At 35.6% G+C, this 27730-nt stretch overlaps 1 protein-coding gene across 3 annotated transcripts in view; it reads right to left on the reverse strand.

Annotated features, from left to right (window-relative positions):
• The window catches only part of LRBA (LPS responsive beige-like anchor protein), a 765281-nt gene that overhangs the window by 464613 nt on the left and 272938 nt on the right, over positions 1–27730 (reverse strand). For all 3 annotated transcript variants that reach the window (XM_030816230.1, XM_030816232.1, XM_030816231.1), the window contains exon 36: positions 14447–14555. In XM_030816230.1, coding sequence (XP_030672090.1) covers positions 14447–14555 — 109 coding nt within the window. The remainder of the gene's footprint in view (positions 1–14446; positions 14556–27730) is intronic.

Consider the following 27730-nt stretch of genomic DNA (forward strand, 5'->3'; position numbering starts at 1 on the left):
AAACAGAAAAAAGCAAGGTGCACAACAGTATGTATATGATACATCCATCCATGTAAAAGAATACAAAACATATTTGTATGCCCTGTATAAAATATTTCGGGGGCAGAGGAGAACATAACAAAATAATAACACTGATTCCCCTAAGACAGAAAAGTTTTTCCTGTAAACTGTTTTGTATGGTTATAACTATGAATATATTATCCATCTTAAAAATATTTACATTTAAAAAATTTAGATGGATGTTGGCTTCTAAGTAAGATGTACAAAAGTTGCAAAAAATTACTGCTCCAACACTAATACTGACAGGATGCAAAGAAACATAAATGAACTAAATTCCAGAAAGTGCCCCATCCTAAAATCTCACCTTCTTTCATCCCCAGAAGATCTACAGCTTAGATAAAGTTGAAAATACTATGTTAAGTAAAACAAGTCAATCACAAACCACCACCTATCATATACAACTGTAAGTACAATGTTATCAAATCAGCAGAATAGGCAAATCAATAGAGACAGAAAGTAGATTCATGGTTGTCTAGGGGTAATTTGGGGACAAATGGGGAGTGACTAATAAATGGTCCAGGGTTTCTTCTTTGGGGTGATTAAACTGTTCTAAAATTGACTGTGGTGATGGTGGCACATCTCTCAATATACTAAAAACCAATGAAATGTACACTTTAAATGGGTGAATTGTAAATTATATGAATTATATCTCATTAAACTTTTTTTTAATATTGTTCACTACTTGAGACATTTCTGTAAGCTTTCGTTGTCCCATCATTTTTTTTTAATTAAAGAAATTTAACAACTATTTGTAATGTGTGATCCTTCAATAGATACTTGTTAGAGGAATTAGGGTAGTAAAGACATTTTTTAAACAACTGGGGAAATCAGGATATTAAGTATTAGAATACATTCATGAATTATTGTCACTGATTTTTACAAATGATAATGATGTAACTATATAGGAAAACATCCTCATGTTTTAAAGATTCATACTAAAGTACTAAGTGGTCAATTGTCACAAAGTCTATAATGTACTTTAAAACACTTCAGCAAGAAATAAAAATCAAGCAAATTGTTAAATCTAGATAATGGGTGTGCATTATACGATTCCCTCTACTTTTATATATTTTTATATTTACATAATAAAAAGAAAAAAGCTAAAAAATGTTCCATTAACTTAATGACTGGGTGATGAACGATAATGAAAAAAATTTATGAAACACAATATAATCCCTTGAATTAGCCCCTAAGACACATGAGAGTCATACGTGATAACAAAAGCTTGGCAAACCAAAGAGAGACCATTTTGGAGAAACTGATTAAAAGCATTTAAAGAAAACTAGACTAGAGTCGTATATAATACAAATAAAAATATCTCAAATATTTTAAAGATTAAAAATCAGTCAGGCACACTGGTTTATGCCTGCAATCCCCGCACTTTGGGGGGTTAAAGTGGGAGGATCAGTTGAGCCCAACAGTTTGAGAACAGCCTGGGAAACACAGTGAAACTTCCATCTCTTCCAAAAATAAAAAATTAGCCAAGCATGGTGTCACACACCGGTAGTCCCAGCTGCTCGGGAGGCTGAGGTAGGTAGATTGTTTGAGCCCAGGAGTTTGAGACCAGACTGGGCAACATAGCAAGTCCACGTCACTACAAAAAGTCTTTTAAAACATTAGCTAGGCATGCTGGCACAAACCTCTGGGGCCAACTACTCAAGAGGCAGAGATGGGGGGATCACTTGAGCCCAGGAGGTCAAAGTTGCAGTAAGCCATCATCATGCTACCACCCCACAGCCTGGACAACAAAGTGAGACACTGTCTCAAAAAAAAATATTCTATATATATATATATATATTCTATATATTCTATATATATATTTATTTATTTATTTATATATGTTATTTATATATATTATATATTCTAGATTTTATATAGATTTTATATATAGATAGATTATATATATTTATATTTATATATATATAAAACCACAGAGAAACAAGAAAAAAGTATATATATACTTTTATATATGTATTTATATATATACTTTTATATATATTTATAAATATATACGTATATATTTATAAATATATATAACTGCAGAAAATCTAGAATATATGAGAACATTTAAATAATCTTGAAATGGAAAATAATTTACTAAACCTAAAAATAAGGAAAGCAATAATAAAGAAAAAAACTTTAAATTGTATTAAAATTTAAGAGAGTATAAATCTATAATATAAATCATGATAAAAAGAAAGTTCTGGGGGAACATATTACAACAAATAAAACAGACGAAAAAACCTTTATCATATAAAGTCATATACAAATCAGGAAGAAAATCACTAACACAGATTTTGTTTGAATGAGCAAAGGAAACAAATAGACATTAAAAAAATTAAAACTATCATGATTATAATGAAGCAATGTTCATTCTCACTAGAAATTAAATGCAATGCAAACTTTAAACAAGATTCTACATTCTTTTATTTATCAAACTGAAAATTATTCAATTACAGCAATGGAACAGAAAAACGAGAAAAAAGTATAAACTTTCTCAAAAGAATTCATTCTCTGATCCCAGATTTTCACATAAAAGACTTTAGCCGGATTACGTTTATTGATTTTCATATGTTGAACCAGCCTTGCATCCCAGGGATGAAGCCCACTTGATCATGGTGGATAAGCTTTTTGCTGTGTTGCTGGATTTGGTTTGCCAGTATTTTATTGAGGATTTTTGCATCAATGTTCAAAACAGAACCAAAGACAAAAACCACATGATTATCTCAATAGGTGCAGAAAAGGCCTTTGACAAAATTCAACAACACTTCATGCTAAAAACTCTCAATAAATTAGGAATTGATGGGACGTATCTCAAAATAATAAGAGCTATTTATGACAAACCCACAGCCAGTATCATACTGAATGGACAAAAACTGGAAGCATTCCCTTTGAAAACTGGCACAAGACAGGGATGTCCTCTCTCACCACTCCTATTCAACATAGTGTTGAAAGTTCTGGCCACGGCAATCAGGCAGGAGAAGGAAATAAAGGGCATTCAATTAGGAAAAGAGGAAGTCAAATTGTCCCTCTTTGCAGATGACAGGATTGTATATCTAGAAAACCCCATCGTCTCAGCCCAAAATCTCCTTAAGCTGATAAGCAACTTCAGCAAAGTCTCAAGATACAAAATCAATGTGCAAAAACCACAAGCATTCCTATACATCAATAACAGACAAACAGACAGCCAAATCATGAGTGAACTCCCATTCACAATTGCTTCAAAGAGAATAAAATACCTAGGAATCCAACTTACAAGGGATGTGAAGGACCTCTTCAAGGAGAACTACAAACCACTGCTCAGCAAAATAAAACAGGACACAAACAAATGGAAGAACATTCCATGCTCATGGGTAGGCAGAACCAGTATCATGAAAATGGCCATACTGCCCAAGGTAATTTATAGATTCAATGCCATTCCCATCAAGCTACCAATGACTTTCTTCACAGAATTGGAAAAAACTACTTTAAAGTGCATATGGAACCAAAACAGAGCCCACATTGCCAAGTCAATCCCAAGCCAAAAGAACAAAGCTGGAGGCATCATGCTACCTGACTTCAAACTATACTACAAGACTACAGTAACCAAAACAGCATGGTACTGGTACCAAAACAGAGATATAGACCAATGGAACAGAACAGAGGTCTCAGAAACAATGCTGCATATCTACAAATATCTGATCTTTGACAAAACTGACAAAAACAAGAAATAGGGAAAGGATTCCCTGTTTAATAAATGGTGCTGGGAAAACTGGCTAGCCATATGTAGAAAGCTGAAACTGGATCCCTTCCTTATACCTTATATAAAAATTAATTCAAGATGGATTAAAGACTTACATGTTAGACCTAAAACCATAAAAACCCTAGAAGAAAACCTAGGCAATACCATTCAGGACACAGGCATAGGCAAGGACTTCATGTCTAAAACACCAAAAGCAATGGCAACAAAACCCAAAATTGACAAATGGGATCTAATTAAACTAAAGAGCTTCTGCACAGCAAAAGAAACTACCATCAGAGTGAAAGGGCAACCTACAGAATGGGAGAAAATTTTTGCAACCTACTCATCTGACAAAGGGATAATATCCAGAATTTACAATGAACTCAAACAAATTTACGAGAAAAAAACAACCCCATCAAAAAGTGGGCGAAGGATATGAACAGACACTTCTCAAAAGAAGACATTTATGCAGCCAAAAAACACATGCAAAAATGCTCACCATCACTGGCCATCAGAGAAATGCAAATCAAAACTACAATGAGATACCATCTCACACCAGTTAGAATGGCCATCATTAAAAAGTCAGGAAACAACAGGTGCTGGAGAGGATGTGGAGAAATAGGAACACTTTTACACTGTTGGTGGGACTGTAAACTAGTTCAACCATTGTGGAAGTCAGTGTGGCGATTCCTCAGGGATCTAGAACTAGAAATACCATTTGACCCAGCCATCCCATTACTGGGTATATACCCAAAGGACTATAAATCATGCTGCTATAAAGACACATGCACACGTATGTTTATTGTGACACTACTCACAATAGCAAAGACTTGGAACCAACCCAAATGTCCAACAACGATAGACTGGATTAAGAAAATGTGGCACATATACACCATGGAATACTATGCAGCCATAAAAAATGAGTTCATGTCCTTTGTAGGGACATGGATGAAGCTGGAAACCATCATTCTCGGCAAACTATCGCAAGGACAAAAAACCAAACACCGGATGTTCTCACTCATAGGTGGGAATTGAACAATGAGAACACATGGACACAGGAAGGGGAACATCACACACCGGGGACTGTTGTGGGGTGGGGGGAGGGGGGAGGGACAGCATTAGGAGATATATCTAATGCTAAATGACGAGTTAATGGGTGCAGGAAATCAACGTGGCACATGGATACATATGTAACAAACATGCACATTGTGCACATGTACCCTAAAACCTAAAGTATAAAAAAAAAAAAAAAAAACTAGAGAGACAAAGTTACAGCGTAGAGTTTTTATTAGGTTCCTTTTTGTGTGTTTGTTTCTTTATGCAGTCAGTGTGAAGTGAAGTTGCCATTAGTTTTACATTAACAGGTTATAAGATTGTGTTGGCAAGCCTTGTAATAACCTCAAACTGAAACAAATACAATAGGTACACAAAATATAAAAAGCAAGAAATTAAATCATACCACCAGAGAAAACCACCTTCACTACAAGGAAGACAAGGAAAGAAAAAAGGAAGAGAAGTCTGCAAAACAACCAGAAAGCAAATTACAAAATGGCAGTAGTAAGTCTCTACTTATCAATAATAACATTAAATGTAAATGGACTAAACTCTCCAATCAAAAGAAATAAAGTGGCTGAATGAATTAAAAAACAAGACCTAATAATCTGTTGCTTGTAAGAAACACACTTCACCTATAAACATACACATAGACTGAAGATAAAGAGATGAAAACAGATATTCCAAGCCACAGGAGTAGTTACATTTAATCAGATAAAATAGATTTCAAGAAAAAAATTGTAAGAAGAGACAAAGACGGTCATTATATAGTGATAAAGGGGTCAATCCAGCAAGAGGATATAATGATTGTAAATAAATATGCACTGTATTAGTCCGTTTTCACACGGCTATAAAGAACTACCCAAGACTGGGTAATTTATAAAGGAAAGAGGTTTAACTGACTCACAGATCCACGTGGTTGGGAGGCCTCAGGAAACTTACAATCATGATCGAAGGGGAAACTGGCACCTTCTTCATAAGTTGGCAGGAAAGAGAAGAGTGAAGGAGGAATTTCCAAACACTTATAAAATCATCAGATCTCATGAGAACTCACTCACTATTACGAGAACAGCATGCAAGAAACTGCCCCCCAATGATCCAATCACTTGCCTTCCTTGACACATGGGGATTATAGGTCCCTCCCTCAACATGTGGGGATTACAATTCAAGATGAGATTTGGATGGGGACACAGAGCCAAACCATGTCATGCACCCAACACTGGAGCAATGAAATACATAAGGAAAATATTATGAGAACTAAAGAGAGAGATAGACTCCAATACAATAATAGCTAGACACATCAAAATATCCCACCTTCAGCACTGGGCAGATCTCACAGACAAAAAAAAAATCAAAAAAGAAACAGCAGACTTCATCTGTACTACAGAACAAGTGGATCTAAAGATATTTACAGAACATTTCTTTCTTTTTTTTTTTGAGATGGAGTCTTGCTCTATCATCCAGACTGGAGTGCAGTGGCATGATTCTCGGCTCACCGCAACCTCCATCTTCCACGTTCAAGCAATTCTCCTACCTCAGCCTCCTGAGTAGCTGGGATTACAGGCGCATGCCACCACACCCAGCTAATTTTTGTATTTTTAGTAGAGACGGGGTTTCGCCATGTTGGCCAGGCTGGTCTCAAACTCCTGACCTCAGGTGATCCACCTGCCTCAGCCTCCCAAAGTGCTGGGATTACAGGTGTAGGCCACCATGCCCAGCCAGATATTTACAGAACATTGCATCCAATAACTACAGAATACACATTCTTCTCCTCAGCACATGGGTCATTCTCAAGAACAGACCATATGTTAGGTCACAAAACAAGTCTTAAAACATTCAAAAAACCTGAAATATCAAGCATCTTCTCTGACCACAATGAAACCTAACTACAAATCAATAATAACAGAAATATTAAAAACTATACAATATATTGAAATTAAACAATATGTTCCTGAATCGCCAGTGTAATGATGAAGAAATTAAGAATAAAATTAAAAAATTTCTTCAAACAAATGATAATAAAAACACAACATACTAAAACATACAGGATACAGCAAAAGCACTATTAAGAAGAGAATTTATAGCTATAAATGCCTGCGTCAAAAAAAAGAAAATCTTCAAATAAATAACCTAATAATGCATCTTAAAGAACTAGAAAAGTAACAGCAAACTGAACTCAAAATTAGTAGAAGAAAGGAAATACTAAAGTTCAGAGCAGAAATAAATGAATTTGAAATGAAAACAATACAGAAGAGTGATTAAACAAAAAGTTGCCTTCTTGAAAAGATAAACAAAATTGGCAACCTTTTAGTGAGACTAAGAAAAAGAGAAGATCCAAACAAATGAAATCAGATACGAAAAGGGAGACATTACAACTGATACTGTAGAAATTCAAAGGATCATTAGTGGCTACTATGAGCAACTATATGTCAATAAATTTGGAAAATCTAGAAGAAATGGATCAATTCCTAGATACATAAACCTACCAAGATTGAACCATTAAGAAATCTAAAACATAACAGACCAATAACAAGTGACAAGAGTGAAGCCTTAATAAAAAGTATCTGAGTAAAGAAAAGCCTGGGGCCAGATGGCTTCACTGAATTCTACCAAACATTTTAAGAACTAATACCAATCCTACCTTTAAGTATTCCAAAAAATAGAGAGGAGGGAAGAATTCCACACTAATTCTACAAGGCCAATATTACCCTGATACCAAAACCAAAGACATATTAAAAAAAGAAAACTATAGGCCAATCTCACTGGTGAATATTGATGCAAAAATCCTCAAGAAAATACTAGCAAGCTGAATTTAAAAATACATTAAAAAAGGTCATTAATCATGACCAAGTGGGATTTATCCTAGGGATGCAAGGATGGTTCAATATATGCAAATCAATCAATGTGATACATGATATCAACAGAATGAAGGATAAAAAATGATCATTTCAATTGATGCTGAAAAAGCATCTGATAAAGTACAACATCCGTTCATGATAAAAACCCTAAAAAAAAACCTGATACAAATGGAATATGCCTTAACATAATAAGCCATATATGACAGACCCACAACCAGTATCATACTGAATGGAGAAAACTGAAAGCATTTCCTCTAAGATCTGGAACATGACAAGAACATGTACTTTCACCACTATTATTCAACATAGAACTGGAAGCCTTAGCTAGAGTAATCCAACAAGAGGAGGAGATAAAGAGCATTTAAATTGGAAAGGAGTAAGTCAATTTATCTTTATTTGCAGATGATGTGATCTTATTTTTAGAAAAACCCACAGTCCACCAAAAAGCTATAAGAACTGATAAACAAATTCAGTAAAGTTGCAGTATACAAAAACCAACATACAAAAATGAGTAGTGGCCAGGCATGATGGCTCATGTCTATAATCCCAGCACTTTGTGAAGATAAGGAAGTGGACTGCTTGAGCTCAGGAGTTCGAGACCAGCTGGGCAACATGGTAAAACCCTGCCTCTATAAAAAACACAAAAATTAGCCAGACACGGTGGCACATGCCTGTAGTGCCAGCTACTCAGGATACTAAGGTGGGCAGACTGATTGAGCTCAGAAGTTCAAGGCTGCAGTGAGCCATGACTGTGTTACTGCACCCCAGCCTGGGTGACAAAGTGAGATCCCATCTCAAGCAATCAATCAATATCAGTAGCATATATGCCAACAGTGAACAATCTGAACATGAATTCAAAAAAGTAATACAATAGAAACATACAAAATTAAATACTTAGAAATATATTTTACAAAAGTGGTGAAAGATCTCTATAATAAAAACTATAAATCACTGATAAAAGAAATTGAAGAGAATATAAAAAAATGGAAGGATATTCTATGCTTATGGATTGGAAAATCAGTACTGTTAAAATATCCATATTAAACAAAGCAATCTACAGATTCGATGCAATCTCTATCAAAATACTAATGATATTCTTCAACGAGATAAAACAAATTCCTAAAATTTATGTGGAATCACAAGAGACTCAAAATAGCTAAAGCTATCCTGAGCAAAAAGAATAAAACTGGAGGAATCAGATTATCTGACTTCAAATTATATTACCGAGTTATAGTAGCCAAAACAGAATGGTATTAGAATAAAAACAGACACAAAAACCAGTGGAACAAAAAGAGGACCCAGAAACAAATCCACACAGCTACAGGAAATGAATTTTCAACAAAGGTGCCAAGAACAAACATTGGAGAAAAGACACTCTCTTCAATAAATGGCACTGGGAAAACTAGTTATCCATATGCAGAAGAATGAACCTTGATCCCTACACCTCACACCTTATGTAAAAATCAAATCAAAATGGATTAAAGACTTAAATCTAAGACTTCAAACTGTGAAACTACTACAAAAAAAAACTGAGGAAACTCTCCAGGACATTGGTCTGGGCAAAAATTTCTTCAGTAATACCCCATAGTCACAAGCAACCAAAGCAAAAATGAATAAATGGGATCATATCAAGTTAAAAAGCTACACAGCAAAGGAAACAGTCAACAAAGTGAAGAGACAACCCACAGAATGGAAGAAAATATTTGCAAAGCTACCCATCTGACAAGAGATTAATAAGCAGAATACATAAGGAACTGAAACAACTCTATAGGAAAAAATAATAATCCAATTTAAAAATGGGCAAAATATTTGAATAGACATTTCTCAAGAGAAGACATACAAATGGCAGACAGGCACATGAAAAGGTGTTCAGGCCGGGTGCAGTGGCTCATGTCTGTAATCCCAGAATTTTGGGAGGACAAAGCGGGCAGATCAATTGAGGCCAGGAGTTTGGGACCAACCTGGCCAACATGGTAAAATCCCATCTCTACTAAAAATACAAAAATTAGCTAGGCATGATGGCACAGGCCTTTAATCCCAGCTACTCACGTGGCTGAGCCATGAGAATCCCCTGAACCAGGGAGGTGGAGGTTGCAGTGAGCCAAGATCACATCACTGCACTCCAGTCTGGGTGACAGAGTGAGGCTCTGAAAAAAAAAAGAAAAGAAAGAAAAAGAAGAGAAGAGAAGAGACAGAAAAGGTGTTCAAGAGCCAGGCACTGTGACTCACACTTGTAATCTCAGCACTTTGGGAGGCTGATGAAGGCAGATCACTTGAGGCCAGGAGTTCAAGACCAGCCTGACCAAAACAGCGAAACCCCATCTCTACTACAAATACAAAAATTAGCCGGGTGTGGTGGCACAGGCCTGTAATCCCAGCTACTCGGGTGGCTGAGTCATGAGAATCGCCTGAACCAGGGCAGTGGAGGTTGCAGTGACCCAAGATCATGTCACTATACTTCAGCCTGGACAACATAGCAAGACTCTGCCTCAAAAAACAAAACAAAACAAAAGGTGCTCAACATCATTGATCATCACAGAAATGCAAATCAAAAGTACCATGAGATATCATCTCACTCGAGTTAAAATGGCTTGTATCCAAAAGTCAGGTAATAACAAATGCTTTCGAGAATGTGGAGAAGAAGGAACCCACATACACTATTGCTGGAGTGTAAATTAGTAAAAACCACTATGAGAACAGCCTGGAGGTCCCTCAAAAAACTAAAATAGAGCTGCCATATGATCCAGCAATCCCACTGCTAGGTACATATCCAAAAGAAAGGAAATCAGTATATTGAAGATATATCTGTACTCTCATGTTTGTTGCAGTACTGTTTACAATGGCTAAGATTCAGAAGCAACCTATATGTCCAGCAAAAGATGAACGCATAAAAGAAAATGTGGTACTTATACACAATGGAGTACTATTCAGCCATAAAAAGGAATGAGATTCTTTCCCATTTGCAACAATATGGATGAAAAATGGAGATCATTATGTTAAGTGAAATAAGCTATGCACAGAAAGACAAACATCGCATGTTCTCACTTATTTGTGTGATCTAAAAATCAAAACAATTGAACTTGTTCAGTTGAACTCTGAACAATTGAACTCTGAGTTCAAAACTGTTTTATTCAGTGAGACAGTAGAAGAATGGTTACCAGAGGCCAGGAAGGGTAGTGAGGGTGTCACAGGGAGGTGACAATGATCTATAGGTATTAAAAAAATAGAACAAATGAGTAAGATCTAATATTTGATAGCACAACAGGAGACAACAGTCAATAATAATTCAATTGTGCATTTTAAAGCAACTAAAATGGTGTATCTGGATTGTTTGTAACCCAAAGGATAAATACTTGAAGAGATGGATACCCAATATTCCATGATGTGATTATTATGCACTGCATTCCTGTACCAAAATATCTCATGTACTACATAAATATATATACCTATAATGTACCCACAAATACTACAAAGAAAAGAATTAATAAAAAATCAATGACATAATTACACTGAAAAGATTAACTAAAATGGCTTGGTGGAATTCTATGTCAAAACTCATGTTTAAAAACCGAAGCCATCAACCTCTTAATTTTTTCATAATTTGTTAACCTTCGATTCTTTCAGAAAATAATTTTCTTTTACTTAAAGAAACATTTCCTTGTTTTTTCCATAATTATTATTTTGCTAAATTTTATACAATACTGCAATAAATAGCCATGTATACCCATCTTTAAATACTATTATTTTTAATTCCTAACAGATATATTCACAAAAATAAGATTACTTGGTAAATGGGTATTTGCATGTTTGTAAGTGTCAATGTAATTCTCTTAATAGCCATGACTATATTGCTTTCCCTTAAGACTAAAAATGTACTTTCCGTTAACAATACAAAAGAACAGCATTGCCCATTTCATCTCCCTTATTCGCTTCAACAGTATGTTATCATTCTTTTTACTTTCTCTCAATCGAAGAATGGAAAATTGATAGATAATAATTTCTCTAATTTACATAGGAATCCTTTTGATATGTTTACTGGTCACTTTTAGGTTCTTTTGTGAATTTCTTATTCATATCGTCTGAGTTTCTGTCTATTGGGTTGTTTTTCTTATAAGAATTATTAGTACAGTGAATATATTAATCATTTATCAGTCATATGCATTATGTTTTTCCAAGTTGTTGATGGTATCTTTCCTCCACTTAATGTTATAGGTAGTAATAGATGTCTACTTTTATATTTCTACTTTCTAAATATCCTGCATTTTGGTTACCAAATTCACACATATGCCCAAGTTCTACTTTTACAGTTTTCCAAATATGTTTCTAAAGTATTTACCATGTCATCTTCCTCCCTATTGCTTATTCCATCTGGAAGAATTTTAATATATGCTGTCTTTTTAGTGGTGTTTTAATTTCTGGAGAGGCAAGTACATCCTCATCACTTTTTCACAAATTGTAGGACTACATTAAAGCATTTATTTTCCCACATTAACTGAATATTTAAATATCCAAATATAATATTTGTGTGTCTTAAATTTGTTGTAAAGAATATTTAAATTCCAAATCAACTCTAATGGAGTGCTTTACTAATGGATATTGCACTGAGTTTACATACTGACTTGAGAAAAATGAACATTTTTGTGATGTAGAATTTTCTCTCTTTGTCTATAAAAGACAGTATGGAGTCTTTTTTCCAGTTGGAAAACTGGAAAAATACAAGTAATGTTGGTATATTAAGTAACAGCATCCTGCCAATGTTAATTTTCTGATTTTGATAACTGTACCAGATTAAGACAGAGAATGTGCTTAGGAAATTTCCACTGACGTATTTTGAGGTAGAAGGGAATCCTGACTTTAACTTACTCTCAAATTCAGAAAAACAAAGCATAAAGAGAAAGAGAATAAATGTCGTAAAAATTTAACTATCACAAGATCTGGGAGAACAGTGAATAGGGTTCCTGCTTTATTCTTACAACTTTCCTGAAAGCCTCATATTATTTCAAAACAAAAGACTGATTCTCTGTCTCTCTCTGTCTCTGTCTCTGTCTCTCTCTCTCTCTCTCACACACACACACACACACACACACACACACACACCCCTCAAGACCCCAAGACAGACTATCCAGAATGGAATTAGTTTATATTTTATCTTATTTGCTTTAATAAAATTTTGTAGCTTCATTCCAAAGAGCATGTGTACTTTTCTTGCAGAATTTGGCCCAAAACATTGTTTTTGTCATATTTATGAATACACTGTATTTCTGATTTCCATTCTTAGCTGGTTATTGACTGTCAAAGAAAAGCTATTAATTTTTTGCATAACTATCTCCTACCTAATAATCTCACCAAATTCTCTTATTAACTCTGGTAGAAAAATGTTCAAGATCCAGGTACACCTCAAGACACAGGAATTAGATTTTCCTAGACCACAGCACTAGAAATTTGAAAGTAATCTTTCTTTCTTTACTAGCATTTATATTAGCTATATCTTGCACTTGCAAGAACATCAAAAAATATGTTAACAACAGTGATAGTAGGTATCACTCATTTTTCCTGATTTTAAAAGAGATGACTTTAATCATTTAAAATGATATTTAATAGTCTTTACCATGTTTGTATTGTTTTCTTATATAAATCTTTTTCTCTGAGTTTTAATAGGCCTGGCAGTTAAAAATCATCATATGCTTTTTTTCTACCTTTACTGATATCTTCATGTTTTTTCTATTTTTAATTTGTTGATATAATTTATTTCGCAGGTAGATATCCTAAAGTAAACAATTTTATAATTCCAGTAAAAATTTTCAGTCATCATACTATATAATTCATTCTTTATATTGATGAATTATGTTATTTAAAGTTATAGTTTAAATTTTGTACTTATATTCTTAAGTGAAATTGGTTTTCTAGAGTTTTATTTTTCTAGAATAATTTTCAGATTTGCTGGTTGTATAAAATTCACTTGGAAGATTTTTCATCTTTTCTAATGTACCAGAAAAATGTCAGCAACATATGAGTTTATCTGTTCTTGATATGTTAGAAGCCATACAGTGCTTTTAAATATTTTTCCAATTCTATAGCAAATGTACTACTTGCCAAATCTTCTAGTTCACCTTAGGTGAATTTGGGTCATTTCTATAGCTACAAAACCATTAATTTCCTCTAGAAATTTGTATTTCTTATACATGTTCAGGTACAACTACTGAGATAAGCAATGGTCCCGGGATGGGTTTATCACTTAGTCCTCTTCTCTGAGAATCCAAGGAGAGAGGTGTATGCTCCCTCATTTCCTCAGCTACAAATACTATTATGCTCTCAAACCCTAAAGACAGAGAAATTTCACACCTGTGTGTTCAGCTCCTCTCTAGAAACCTAGATGATCTTACCTTTGCCATAGAGATTTTCATTTCTGGCTAACTAGCTCTGTTTTGTCCAGAAAGGGCCAACTCCTTCACCAGTTTTCTTTATAGGAAAACCATCAGAGCCAAGACTCACCTCTAATTATTAAGATTAGATCAGCCAAACAAGAAGCTTCTCTGATCAAGCTTCTGTGGTAGCTCAACTACAATTGAGACAAGAGGGCTAAAGAGACATGTACTATCTCCCAGAACCCCCATGACTCTCCTATAAACCTAGATTTTAATTTTTTGATGACATATACTATGTTTCTTTGGACCTGCCATTTTACCGGGACAATTTCTCATGACTATCATTAAAAAACGGTAATTTCCGCACACCAACCACATGTGTAACCTACCTCAAATTCCGCATGTCTGTGAATATCTTCTGCTCTCTGCCTGCTCAGGATAAATTCAGCTTCATTTGCTACTCTTACTAGATGATCCTTCATTGTCTGGCTAAGCAACCTGTAAGAAATGAATGTTATCAAATAAATATATGTATACACACACAGCATAAATGATTATTCACTGCTTACTGTGGAGAAGAAGGAATACTTACTTTCTTCTTTTGACATCATACACAATGAGGTACCATTATTTCACACTAAATAATTGAGGAATGTAACAACAGCAAAAGGTTATCCTTCTGGCAATAGCAGAGTAGCTTCTATCAGACTAGCCATGTAACAAAAGCAATTAAAAATACTGGATTAAAGTTGTGTTTTAATCTTTTAAAATGCACTGGAAAGTTACCAAGGCAGCCAGAATTAAACAGTGAAGATCACAGAGAAGAAAGCACACAAAAGACAATCAGTGTGACTTTTTACATTAAAGCATTTGCTATTCCCAAGTGAGAACAGAGAAGCTACACAGACCTGCCACTAGTCTCACAAAGATAAATAGAAAATAATTGAGGTTCGCAGTCTGTCAAGGTGGAGGAGCCCCGGTAGACTACCCAAGAGTTATAGCAGGAATCAAGTGTACCCCAGAAAGCAAGAAATAGACCAGGCCTCAAAACACTGAAACAGACCTTCAGAAAACATCTGGTGATTGATATTTAGGTTAACTGGCAGCCAAAAAGCTAAGCAAAGCTTTCAGGATGGGGAGAAAAAAATCAGAAATACCAGTGCAGGAGGGCCATGGTAAAACCCCAGGTTTTCAGAGGACCTCAGAAGGGCTACACACTAGGAGAAGGCAAACAAAATAGGCCAAACTCTCACAAGAACTGGAAAAAAAAAAAACCCAGCCTTGAGTCAGCTCAGACCCTAAATTAATACAATCAGCTATTAGTCTAACTGCTAATCAGAAACTAAAAGGAAGTCCTTTCTAAAGGAAGATAATATCATAGAGACTTAAATTTACCCTTGCAATTTTAAAATACAACTTTCAGCATTCAGTCACCAATTAACAGGCACAAGAGACAATATCATATGAATGAAAACTAAATAGAAACTGGCTTACATCTGGACATTGAAATAAATGTTGTTAATATGTTTAGAACTAATTGTGTAATAGAGAATTCTAGTAAAGAATGAAAACTGTAGAAGTACTGAAAAACAAAATAAATATAAAAGTAGATTTACTGGGTTATTAAGCTCAGCCAAAAAAGGAAAAATTAACTGAAAGATAGGTCAATGACAACTAGACTGAAACATAGTAAGAAAAATTAATGAAAATTGAACAAAATAAATAACAGACATATAGGACATGGTAAAGAATCTAATATAAGTGTATCTGTAATATAAGAAACAGCAGATACATAATTAGAAAAAAGCAATATTTGAAGAGATAATGGCCAAGAGTTTTCAAAACTGGGAAAAAACACTGAGCCATATGTTGATGGAGTGCTACAAAACCCAAGCAGGGTTTTTAAGGATACCCCGCTTAGGCAGTAATAGTAAAACTATCAAAAAAAAAATTATTAATAGCAGACAGGGGGAGAGGCCTTCAAAAGAGCAACAATAAGCCTAATGGAAGCCAGATAAGAATGCAATGACCTATTTGAAATACTAAACAAAAATACTACCTAAAAGGCCAGGCCAGTGGCTCACACCTGTAATCCCAGCACTTTGGGAGGTCCAGGCGAGAGGATCACATGAGGCCAGTAGTTCAAGACCAGCCTTGGCAATGTAGTGAGATCCCATCTCTACCAAAAAAGTTTTTTTTTAATTAGCGAGGCATGGTGGTGCATGCCTATGGTCCCAGCTACTCAGGAGCCTGAGGCAGAAGGATCACTTGAGTCAATGAGTTTTAAGTTATAGTGAGCTATGATCACACTACGGCACTCCAGCCTGAGTAACAGGGAGAGATCTTGTCTCAAAACAAACCAACCAACCACCTAAGAATTCTATCCTCTTCAAGACCAGCCTGGGTAAAATAGTGAAATCCTGTCTCTACTAAAAATATAAAAATTAGCCAGGCATGATGGCGGGTGCCTGTAATCCCAGATACTAGGGAGGCTGAGGTGGAAGAATGGCTTGAACTTGGGTGGCGGAGCTTGCAGTGAGCCCAGATCGCGCCATTGCGCTCCAGCCTGGGCGACAGAGCGAGACTCCAACAGAATGAACGGACGAACAAAGGAAAGAGAGAGAGAGAGAGAGAAAAGAAAGAAAAGAAAAGAAAAAGGAAAAGAAAGAAAAAGAAAAGACAGAAAGAAGGAGAGAGAAAAAGAAGAAAGAAAGAAAGAAAGAGAGAGAGAGAGAGAGAAAGAAAAGAATTCTATCCTCAAAAAGTATCCTTCAATAATGAGATTTAAAGGGTCAAGAGTATACCACTGTGGGAAAAAAAAAGAGTATTTTTCTGAACTTCCTTTATCCACCTAAATGGAGAAGCTCCCAAAAGAATTTAGCTTTCATCAATCCCTTCCCAGGGAGTTTTGCAACCAAGGAAGATTTGACTATTGTCAATAAAGATGAGAAGTTAGTACCAGGATAAGAAATTATCTAAATAGACATTGTTACAAAACTATAATATCACTTAACTATTCTCCTAAGGGCCCACTTACTGTTCACAAAATCATTAGCTTTCCCAAATGTGCCCCTCATTACCTCACTTTTACCCTATTAAAATGGTATGCATATAACCCCAAATTCTAACCCCCTCCTCGAGTCACATTTTTCTCTGAATCTTTTTTTTTTTTTTTTTTTTTTTTGAGACAAAGTTTCGCTCTGTCGCCCAGGCTGGATATAATGGCATGATATTGGCTCACTGCTACCTCCACCTCCTGGGTTCAAGTGATTCTCCTGCCTCAGTCTCCTGAGTAGCTGGGATTACAGGCACTCGCAATCATGCCAGGCTAATTTTTGTATTTTTAGTAGAGACGGGGTTTCACCATGTTAGCCAGGGTGGTCTTGAACTCCTAACCTCAGGTGATCCGCCCGCCTTGGCCTCCCAAAGTGCGGGGATTTCAGGCGTGAACCACAGCAGCCGGCCAAATTCCGACAGACTTATGACTAAAAATAGGTCTTTTTTCTTGCTAAGCTGTGTTTGTCTGTTTAATTCACAGGTCCCCAAACAACAAACCTAAGAGGGTAGAGGAAAACTTTTCCTCATCACCAAAAGCAAAACAAGAACATTCCATGACAAATAAAATAGGGAGAATTTGTCACCAGCCAACCAACATTCTTCACAAGGATGAAAAATAATATAAGATTGATACAAGTCAAGGAAAACAATTGGAGCAATGAAAATGACAAATGTGGGTAAATCTAAAAATACACTGAATATTTACAATAATTATATAACTTTTAGAATTAAAAAATACTGCAATCTAAAATATATAACCACAGCATACAAGGCAAGAGAAACCAACTGAATTAGTGTTATAAGTTTCTTCTGTCATACATGGATTGGCAAAAGAATCAGTTTATGTAAGATGTTAATTATAATATTCATACTACAATCTCTGGATAACCACTAAAGGTATTTAAAATAACATATAACCAACAAGCTAATGGGAAAAAAATTAAGCAACAAATACTTAGCTCAAAAGAAGGAAAAAAAAGAAACACAAGATGTGGAGCAAATATAAAGGACATAAATAATAAGATGATAAATTTTAACCTAAACGTATCGGAAATACATAGAAAGTAAACATTTAGTAGTAAAAGTATTGTCAAATCAATTTTTTTAAGTATATGATGCTTATAAGTGACACGATTTCAATATAAGGTTGAACAAAGATTGAAAAGTATAATTTCAGAAAACATGAACAATTTTTAAAAGCTAAAAGGTAATAACCTTTTTTTAGTATGAGAAGCAAACAGAAATAAACCTGTTAAATTAACAGAAGGATAAATGAACTAGAGATACAGAAATTTAGTACTTTGAGATTCTAAATTTGTATGCTCCTAAGAATATGGCCTACTATCAGATATAGAATATATAAAGCTATAGAATATTTTTTAACCTGACCTGACTGACATATCGAGAACATTATACCCAGTAAGTGAATAATAAATATTATTTTCAGGTAAACATGGAACATATACAAAAAAACAGGCAAAATGTGGGGTCACAAAGCAATTTACAGTGAATTTCAAATGATGGAATCATACTCAGTATGTTCTTTGACACATTTCAATTAAACTAGAAATAACAGGATACAGACCACTCTGCAAGAAGCTCTAAGCTGACCACTGACTTTCCTAACCTCCTGGTATCCACAGCATTATGTAATCTTCTCCTTTAGAGTGTAGGAAGGAGATGGGGCTTGCCTCGAAGCAAGAAAATATGGCAAGAATGAAGGAATAACACTTCAATAATTACATTAAATAAGATGGTAACTTGCATCTTGCTAGCAGACTCTATTGACACTCTCCCTTAATGGCTTAGCTAAAGAAAGCTGCCATGTTATGAGCTGCCCTGTGTAGAGGCCTCCATGGCAAGGAGCTGAGTAGAGCCCCAGACAACAGCCCACAAGGAATTCAGACTCTCAGTCTAACGACTCAAAAGGAAGTGAATCCTGCCAACAATCACATGATCATGGAAGCAGATCCTTTCCTAGTCAAACATCAAATAAGACTGCAACTCTGGCCAACACCTTAATTGCAGCCTTGTAAGTGAACCTGAAGGAGAGGCCCAGCTAAGCCATGCCTAGGATTCCTGACCAAGAAAAATTGAGATAACAAATGTAGGTTTCTTTAAGGCTAAGTTGTGATAATATTGTTAACACAGCAGTCGCTAAGTAATATCATTTCATGTCTAAAAATTAAAGAATGCACCTCTGAAAAAAACCCTCACATAAAAGAATACATCATAATGGAAATTAGGAAACGTTTGCAGTAAAACCTAGTAAAAACAATGTGCCAAAATCTGTGGATTTAGATAAACCTTAAACCAATGCTTAGAGTGAAATTGATACACTGAATAAAAACACTACAGAAGAAAAGATTGTCAAAATACATTATGCAAGTACTGAACTGAACCAAATCAGAAAAAGAACAGCCAGTGAACGCTGAAAGTAAAATAAGGATAAGAACAGAAATTAAATAGAAAATAAAAATACATTTTAGAAGATAAAGTTAAAAGTTATTCGAAATACTGAAAAAATCCAAAAGAAATATGTAAACAATTAAAAATAATAATTGAATTTAGGAAGGTCATTGGATTTAAGGCAAATACACAAAAATCAATTAGATTATATGTATAGGTTACTAACAAAGTAAAAACGATTTTTAAATACTATTTTGAAAAGCATTCAAAATCATCAAAATATGTAGGGAAAAGAAACAAAAATGTGCTAGAATTCTGCATGTCAAACAGAAAGAATGGTAAAAAAAAAAAAAGTTAAAGAAAACTTAAAGAAAAAAGTACCATGTTAATGAAAGGGAAAGGCTTGTATTAAAGATATCAATTCTCCACAAAGCTATTTATAGATACAGTCCAATCAATATCCTAGCAGGTCTTTCTGCATAATTTGATAAGTTCAAATTTAATTCTAAAAGCTATAGAAAATGTAAACAAACAAAAATACATGAGACATTCTTGAAGAGGGGAAGAGAGATGATGATAATGATAATGATATTAAAAGACTTATAAGTAAGATGATCTGTTCCAAAAACTGGTCTTAGATCAATCAACTGATGCTCATATGGACAAATTAACCCTGACTTCTACCTCAAACCATACAAACAAACCAATTCCAAATGAATCCTAGATAAGACCTAAAGATTTCAGGAAGTTTAAAAAGTTTCTAGAAGACTACGTAAGAGAGCATCTTCCTGACTGGGTCAATGTAAAGACTTACTTCACCAAACAAAAATACACAAAACATAAGAAAAATAGTGACAAAATGAACTACATCAAAATTTAAAGACTTGTGCTGATGAAAGCCACCACTAAGAGAATTAAAAGCCAAACTTCAGAGAGGGAGAATATACTTGGAACAATTACAACCAAAGAGGAACTGCTATCTTAAGTATATTAAAAAGCCTCTTACAAATAAAATGATCACAATTTTTAAAATGGGAAAAGTACACAAGCACTTCACAAAAGATTTCCAAATGGTGAATAAGATTATGAAAAGTTGTTCAGCATTACTAGTCATCAAGGAAATAAAACTTAAAACCGTAAGATATACTATACTCCACAGAATGCCTATATATGTTTAAAACGCTGGCATTACCAAGTTATATAAAAGATGTGAAGTAATATGGACTCTTATAATCACAAAATAGATTAATAAAAATGTTCATGGCAATTATTTACAATAGCCAAACAATAGCAACTACCCAAATGTCCATTAAAAATAAAACTAATTTTTAAAATGTTGGACTTTCATAAAGTAAAATGCTAAGTAGGAACAAAAAGAATCAATACTATGCATAACAATATGAATTTCACTAATAATATTGAGCAAAAGCACACAAAAAATATAAAATGTATGAATTGCCTTGTATAAAGATAAAAATTTTTAAAAATAAAACTATGGTATTAGAAGTTAAGAGATTAAGAAATGGCTACCTTCAGTGCTACCTCTCCATATAAGGACTCACACTGAACACTGATAATGGCCACAGAGTTCTAAATCTTTTAATAAAATGTCTTGGATGTATAAATAAATGACCCATTCTGATTAGTGCTTTTATAACACCATTTACTTATAAACATATCAACAGAATGATTCACTTTATGTAATCTGGAACATGTTTGATACGTATAGGTCTTCTAAACTTCCTTCTTTAATAGAAGTTGGGAACACAGAGTGGGCAGGGATAGAATTATTATTATTATTATTATTATTATTATTATTATTATTATTATTATTATTTTAGGGACAGGGTCTCGCTCTGTCACCCAGGCTGGAGTGCAGTGGTGCAATTATGGCTCACAGAAACCTCAACCTCCCAAGCTCAAGTGATCTGCCTACCTCAGCCTGCTGAGTAGCTGGGACTATATACATGTGCCATCATACCCTGCAAGTTATTTTGGTGTTGTTGTAGAGACAGGGTCTCACTATGTTGCCTACATTGGTCTCAAACTCCTGAGCTCAAGTGATCCTCCTGCCTTAGCTTCCCAAAGTGCTGAAATTACGGGAGTGAACATACACGGCCTGCAAGGATTATTTTTTTAATTTATATAACAAAAGTGGCTAAACTGCCACTAGAAAATGCCCACCTACAAAAGTTACACCTAGCAGTCATCAACAATGACATGAACTTACTCCCATTCCACAGGGCACTTGCCTCACTTTGTAGCAATGTTTTTATTTAAAATATAAATAAGGCCAGGTACAGTGGCTCATGCGTATAATCCCAGCACTTAGAAAAGAGACTCTTTGAGCCCAGGAGTTTGAGACAAGCCTGGGTAAAATAAAAAGACCTCTTCTCTACAAAAAAATACCAAAAACAACAAAATTAGCTGAGCATGGTGGTGCACACCTGTAGTCTCAGCTACTCAAAAAGCCAAGGCAGGAGAATCACCTCAGCCCAGGAGGTAGAGGCTGCAGTGAACCGTGATGGCATCACTGCACTCCAGCCAGGGCAACAAAGTAAGACCCTGTCTCAAACCAAAAAACAAAACAAAACAAAACAAAACAAAACAAAACAAAACCAAAAAAGAAAAAAACGAACAAACATAAACTTGGATCCAAAGCAATTGTCACAAAAACTTTTGTTTTTTTTTTGGAGATAGAGTCTCACTCTGTTGCCCAGGCTAGAGTGCAGTGACAGGATCTCAGCTCACTGCAAACTCTGCTTCCTGGGTACAAGTGATTATCATGTCTCAGCCTCCCAAGTAGCTGGAATTACAGGTACATGAGTCACCACCCCCGGCTAATTTTTGTATTTTTAGTAGAGACGGGGTTTCACCATGTTGGCCAGGCTGGTCTTGAATTCCTGACCTAAAGTGATCCACCTGCTTTGGCCTTCCAGGGTGCTGGGATTACAGGCGTGAACCACCGCACCCAGCCAGCAGTCTTAATAATGTGCTATATGAACATGTTCCCACAATGCAGAAAAACATGTGGAAAATATTCATGAATCAATGAATTTCACTACAACACTATTTACGAAAGTGAGAATCTTAAAGAACCAAAATAAACAATCATATAATAAAAGTAGATTGTTCCAAATTGACAAAATAATGTCCACAATATACATTAAGAGGAAAAATAAACCTGAGGAATATTATGAACAATGTGAGCTTGGGGAACATATAAAAGAAAATACATTCTTTTAATGGCCAATAATCTAGAATGGGGGTCAGCAAATTAAGGCCTGTGTGCCAAATCTAGCCTGCCAACAGTTTTTGGTTAGTAAGTTCTATAAGAGCACAACTAGGCCCATTTGTTTAAGTGTTACCCATGGCTGTTTTCAAATCACCATACTACACTGAGTTGACCAGTTGTGAAAAAGACCATGTGTACTGCAAGTCCTAAAGAACTATCTGGCCTTTTACAGAAAAAGCATGCACATGTCTGGGCTGGTGAGTGAGGCTTAAGTCCTCCTCCTAATATGTCTCTGTTCTTTGCAGCTTTACAACGATCAATAATCAAAAGAAAGGAAAACAGAAAATCCTTAAAGAAAATAAAAAAGCTTTCTGCCATTCTATCACTTTGTTTCAATCTCTATTAGGCTCACATACACTATTTTAATTTGACTCCAGCTCTGTCAGACTCTCTTCTATCCCCAAACTGTCTTCCAGCTACTTTAGAAGTTAATGCAATATCTTATCTATGATTTTGGGTTGACCTCATCAGGGTATTTTTTTTCAAATGCTATTAAACAGTACTCATTTAGGCATTACCGACAAAAACAATCCCTAGTGTAATTTTAAAACCCACTAATGAATAACTTCCTCTGATTCTACAGATACAGAAAGCAAGGGCTTTCAAGAGTACAGATGTGAAATACTGGTTTGGGTTCTTAGTCTCCCTCTAGAGACCTAAAACCACATTGTGAATTTAACATCAATATATTGCCTTGTACTTTCAAACATTAATTGAATTGATTAGTCAATGGCACACTATCCTACTAGTCCCCAAACAAGTAACCTCAAAGTTATTCTAGTCTCTTCCCTCTTCTCTACCACCTTCCTTCAGGCCCCTAATCAATCAATAAATCTTGTCAATATTTCCTTTGTAATACTCTCAGCTTTAATTTATGCTGTTTCATAGCCAATGCCCTAAAAATAAAGGTTTCATCATTTCATATACATTAAAACTGAATAAATCTTCTGAGTACTAATTCTGATCTTTTAACTTTTTTGTGCCTCTGCCTTTTAAAAATACTGTCCAACATCTATCTGTTCAACACCTATTACATTATAGACTAGGCTAAGCAGCAAAGATGACCTTTCGTTATATTTTAGTTGGGGAAAAAGAGAATACACTGGAGTCTTTTCCAGCTTGAAACTCATATTAACATAAGTGTTATGGTGGACATACCCTAATGTGACCTACAGTGAGTCGTGGCTTTATACGATCCCAACCCCTTGAGTTCAACCTGGGCAGAATCTGACACTTCCTTCTAGCAAACAGAATACGGTAAAGATAACGGAATAATCATTCCTTAATTAGGTTACTTTACATGCCAATGGTGATGGGATAATCACTCTGGTATTTATGTAATAAAGCTCTGCCCTAGCACACTGCAGAGATTCTCCTGCCACTGTTGAAGAAGTAAGCGGCTATGTGTGACAAGGCCATGAGACAGGGAAGTATGGACAGCCTGTAGGATCTGAGAGCATCCTCTCAGTGACAGCAAACAAGAAAATGGGAAACTCAGTACCACAACAGCATGGAACTGAATTCTGCCAAGAAATTTGCGACCCCAAGCTCCAGAAAGAAATGTAGTTTGACCAACACCTTTATTGCAGACTTGTAAAACCCTAAGCAGACGATCCAGCTAAGCTGAGTCTAGACTTCTGACCCACAGAAACTGTAGGATAGTAAACGTAAGTTGTTTTGAGCTGCAAAATTTGTGGGAATTTGTTATAGAATAAGCAATACAAATAAAATTAGAACATAAGAATATGTTTGCTATCATATCTCTATAGAAGCAAAGATCACAATCATCTACTAAAGATGAAAATAAGCTCCAATAGAAAATTAGAGCATGAAGATGAGCCTTAAATAAAGGGAAAAAGCAACAAAGAGAGAAAGATACTTCAGATAACAGTATGAACAAGATTATAAAGAGAAAAAAAATTTTTTTTTTTGGAGATGGAGTCTTACTCTGTCACCAGGCTAGAGTGCAGTGGCACAATCTCGGCTCACTGCAACCTCTGGCTCCCTGGTTCAAGCGATTCTCCTGCCTCAGCCTCCTGAGGAGCTGGGATTACAGGCACGCGCCACCACGCCCAGCTAATTTTTGTATTTTTAGTAGAGACGGGATTTCACTATGTTGACCAGGATGTTCTCGATCTCCTGATCTCATGATCCGCCCGCCTTGGCCTCCCAAAGTGCTGGGATTATAGGCGTGAGCCACCGCGCCCAGCTGAGAAAAAATCTTGTGTGTTCTATTTTCAAGAGAACCAAAACATCCCTTTTTATCATTTAGTTTTCAAGATGTCCATTTACTGACATATACACTTAGATAGGTAGAAGGATATTTCTGTCCTGATGTTTCATTCATTTTTCTGGTTATATAGCATTTAAAAACCATGCAACACTTTAATAATGAAGCAACAAGTGAAAACTCCCAACCCCCTTTACTATTCACTTTTCGGAATACATAACCACCATGAGTAGTTTATGTTCCTGTCCTTACATTTATCTAAACTTATAGAAACATATACAGTATTTATGTGCATATATATGAAACACATACAGTATTTATGCGCATATATATGTATACAAATGTACATGTTCATGTGTCTTGTAAAAATATTTTTAAATACTTAAGAAGTCATACTATAATACTTGTGTATTTTACTTAATTATATACCATTATGTAATCAGAACAGCTTCAAGTGATGCATGTGGATGGAATGTACCATAATTTATCAAAATAGTCCCTTATCCAGAGATCATTCATTCTTTCATTCTCTGCCCCATTAACATAACCATTATTTATCCAGTTACTGAAGCTAGAAATATCAGTCATATCTTCCTTCTTCATCATCCTACAGATCCAATAGACTAAATACTGCCCATTCTACCTCTGCAATAACTTTAAAAGTTGTTTATCTTTTTTTTTTTTTTTTTTTTTTTGTGAGACAGAGTCTCGCTCCGTCACCCAGGCTGGAGTGCAGTGGCATGATCTCGGTTCACTGCAACGTCCACCTCCCTGGTTCAAGCGATTCTCCTGCCTCAGCCTCCCGAGTAGCTGGGACTACCAGAGCCTGCCACCACGCCCAGCTAATTTTTTGTATTTTTAGTAGAGACAGGGTTTCACCGTGTTAGCCAGGACGGTCTTGATTTCCTCACCTAGTGATCCGCCCACCTCAGCCTCCCAAAGTGCTGGGATTATAGGTGTGAGCCACTATGCCTGGCCAAAAGTTGTTTTTCTTTGTAACATTTTCCGGTGCCCTTCACTGGAAACTCACTGGCACTCAGGATCATGTCTTTGATTATGATAATAGCCTCCAATCCAACTTCTTTCCATGAGTCTTACTATTCTTGCCCATTCTTCACTGGGGTCATCTTTCTAAAATGAAGATCTGATAATCACTGTATTGTTGACAAGGTATCAGCCATCAGCCATCTTCCCACGATTACAAAAGAGACTAAACACCATTGCATGGCTTATAAATCAGTCTCATTGTTGTTAAACTTTTATACTCTAAGAACTCCAGGCCAGGAACTACTTTCTCAAACATTACACCCTGTTACTGTACACTCCTTTGCCTCTGTTGCTACTGTCCCAGGAATTACCTCACTTCATATTCCATCTAACCTACCTTCAAAGCTAAACCAAAGTAAAGGTTCACTACAAAACCTTTTCTGATCCCACACCTGCTTTCCCCCCATAGAAGTAATCCCCTACCAACGTGCATAAGTCTCTTCTTTAGTACTTATTACTTTGAAACTTCCTGTATAACACAATTTCAATTATGTATTTACAAATCTGTCTTCCATTTGACACTGCACCAACCATTTATAATTTATCTTTACATAACCAAAGCATAGAACAGTGCCTGATCATTGCTGGGGACCCAGCACTGCTTATAAGGAAAAGAAACTCTTTGACTATCCACTTCTGCCAGTCACTTCTAAGCTGCTACTGTAAGGAATACAAACATGCATAACACTGTCCACAAAGAGTTCACAATCTAATATGGAAAGTTATAGGACTATATACAAATAGCAAGATAACTGTGAAAAGGTTCTTAAGGTTCTTAAAACATTTTCTTCTCTTAACTTTTGCAATAATATATAGCACTTTCTTGGTTTTCCTCCTATCTAGCTGCTGCTTCTTCATTGCCCCCTTTGCTACATCCTCTGCTGCACTACCTACAAATCTTGTAATGTCCAAGAGCTCAGCTGTGTGTTATTTCCTCCCTCTAAATTATTTCATCCAGTTCTATGACTTTTAATCTCACCTACATAGTACTAATTCCTGTGTTTATATCTCTAACCCTATCCTTGGTCTCCTATATTTCAGACTCAGAGAGCCAACTGTCCAACTAAAATCTTCACTTGGATACCCAATAGGGCATTTCAAATCTAACATTTCCAAAGCAGAACTCTTGATTCTACCTACTCACTGCCAATAATACCTCTTCCCCATCACTACCTCAGTTTGTCCCACCACAATAAATAGCGCCAAAGTCCACTCAAACTCAAGAGATAATCTTTGATTTTGTCATTTCCTCACCTCCAAATCCCATTCATGAAAGCAAGTTCTACTGCTTTAACTATTAAATACATCACATATATGTTTACTTCTCTCCATCATCATTGCTACCACATCATTCTAAGTCACCATTCCCTCTTTTCTAGAATACTTCAGTAATATCTTCACTGATTTCTCTGCTTTCATTCTTGCCCTGTATACTGATCCTATCACAATTCATTCTTCTAAGAATGTAAGCCCTGGTGTTGGGAAATCTGGATATCACCATAGAAAAGAATGAAATTGAGCCAGGCGTGGTAGCTCACACCTGTAATCCCAACACTTTGGGAGGCCGAGGCATGCAGATCACGAGGTCAGGAGTTCGAGACCAGTCTGGCCAACATGGTGAAACCCCATCTCTAC

The sequence above is a fragment of the Nomascus leucogenys genome, chromosome 7b, assembly GCF_006542625.1.
Source record: "Nomascus leucogenys isolate Asia chromosome 7b, Asia_NLE_v1, whole genome shotgun sequence".
Classification (NCBI taxonomy): Eukaryota; Metazoa; Chordata; class Mammalia; order Primates; family Hylobatidae; genus Nomascus; species Nomascus leucogenys.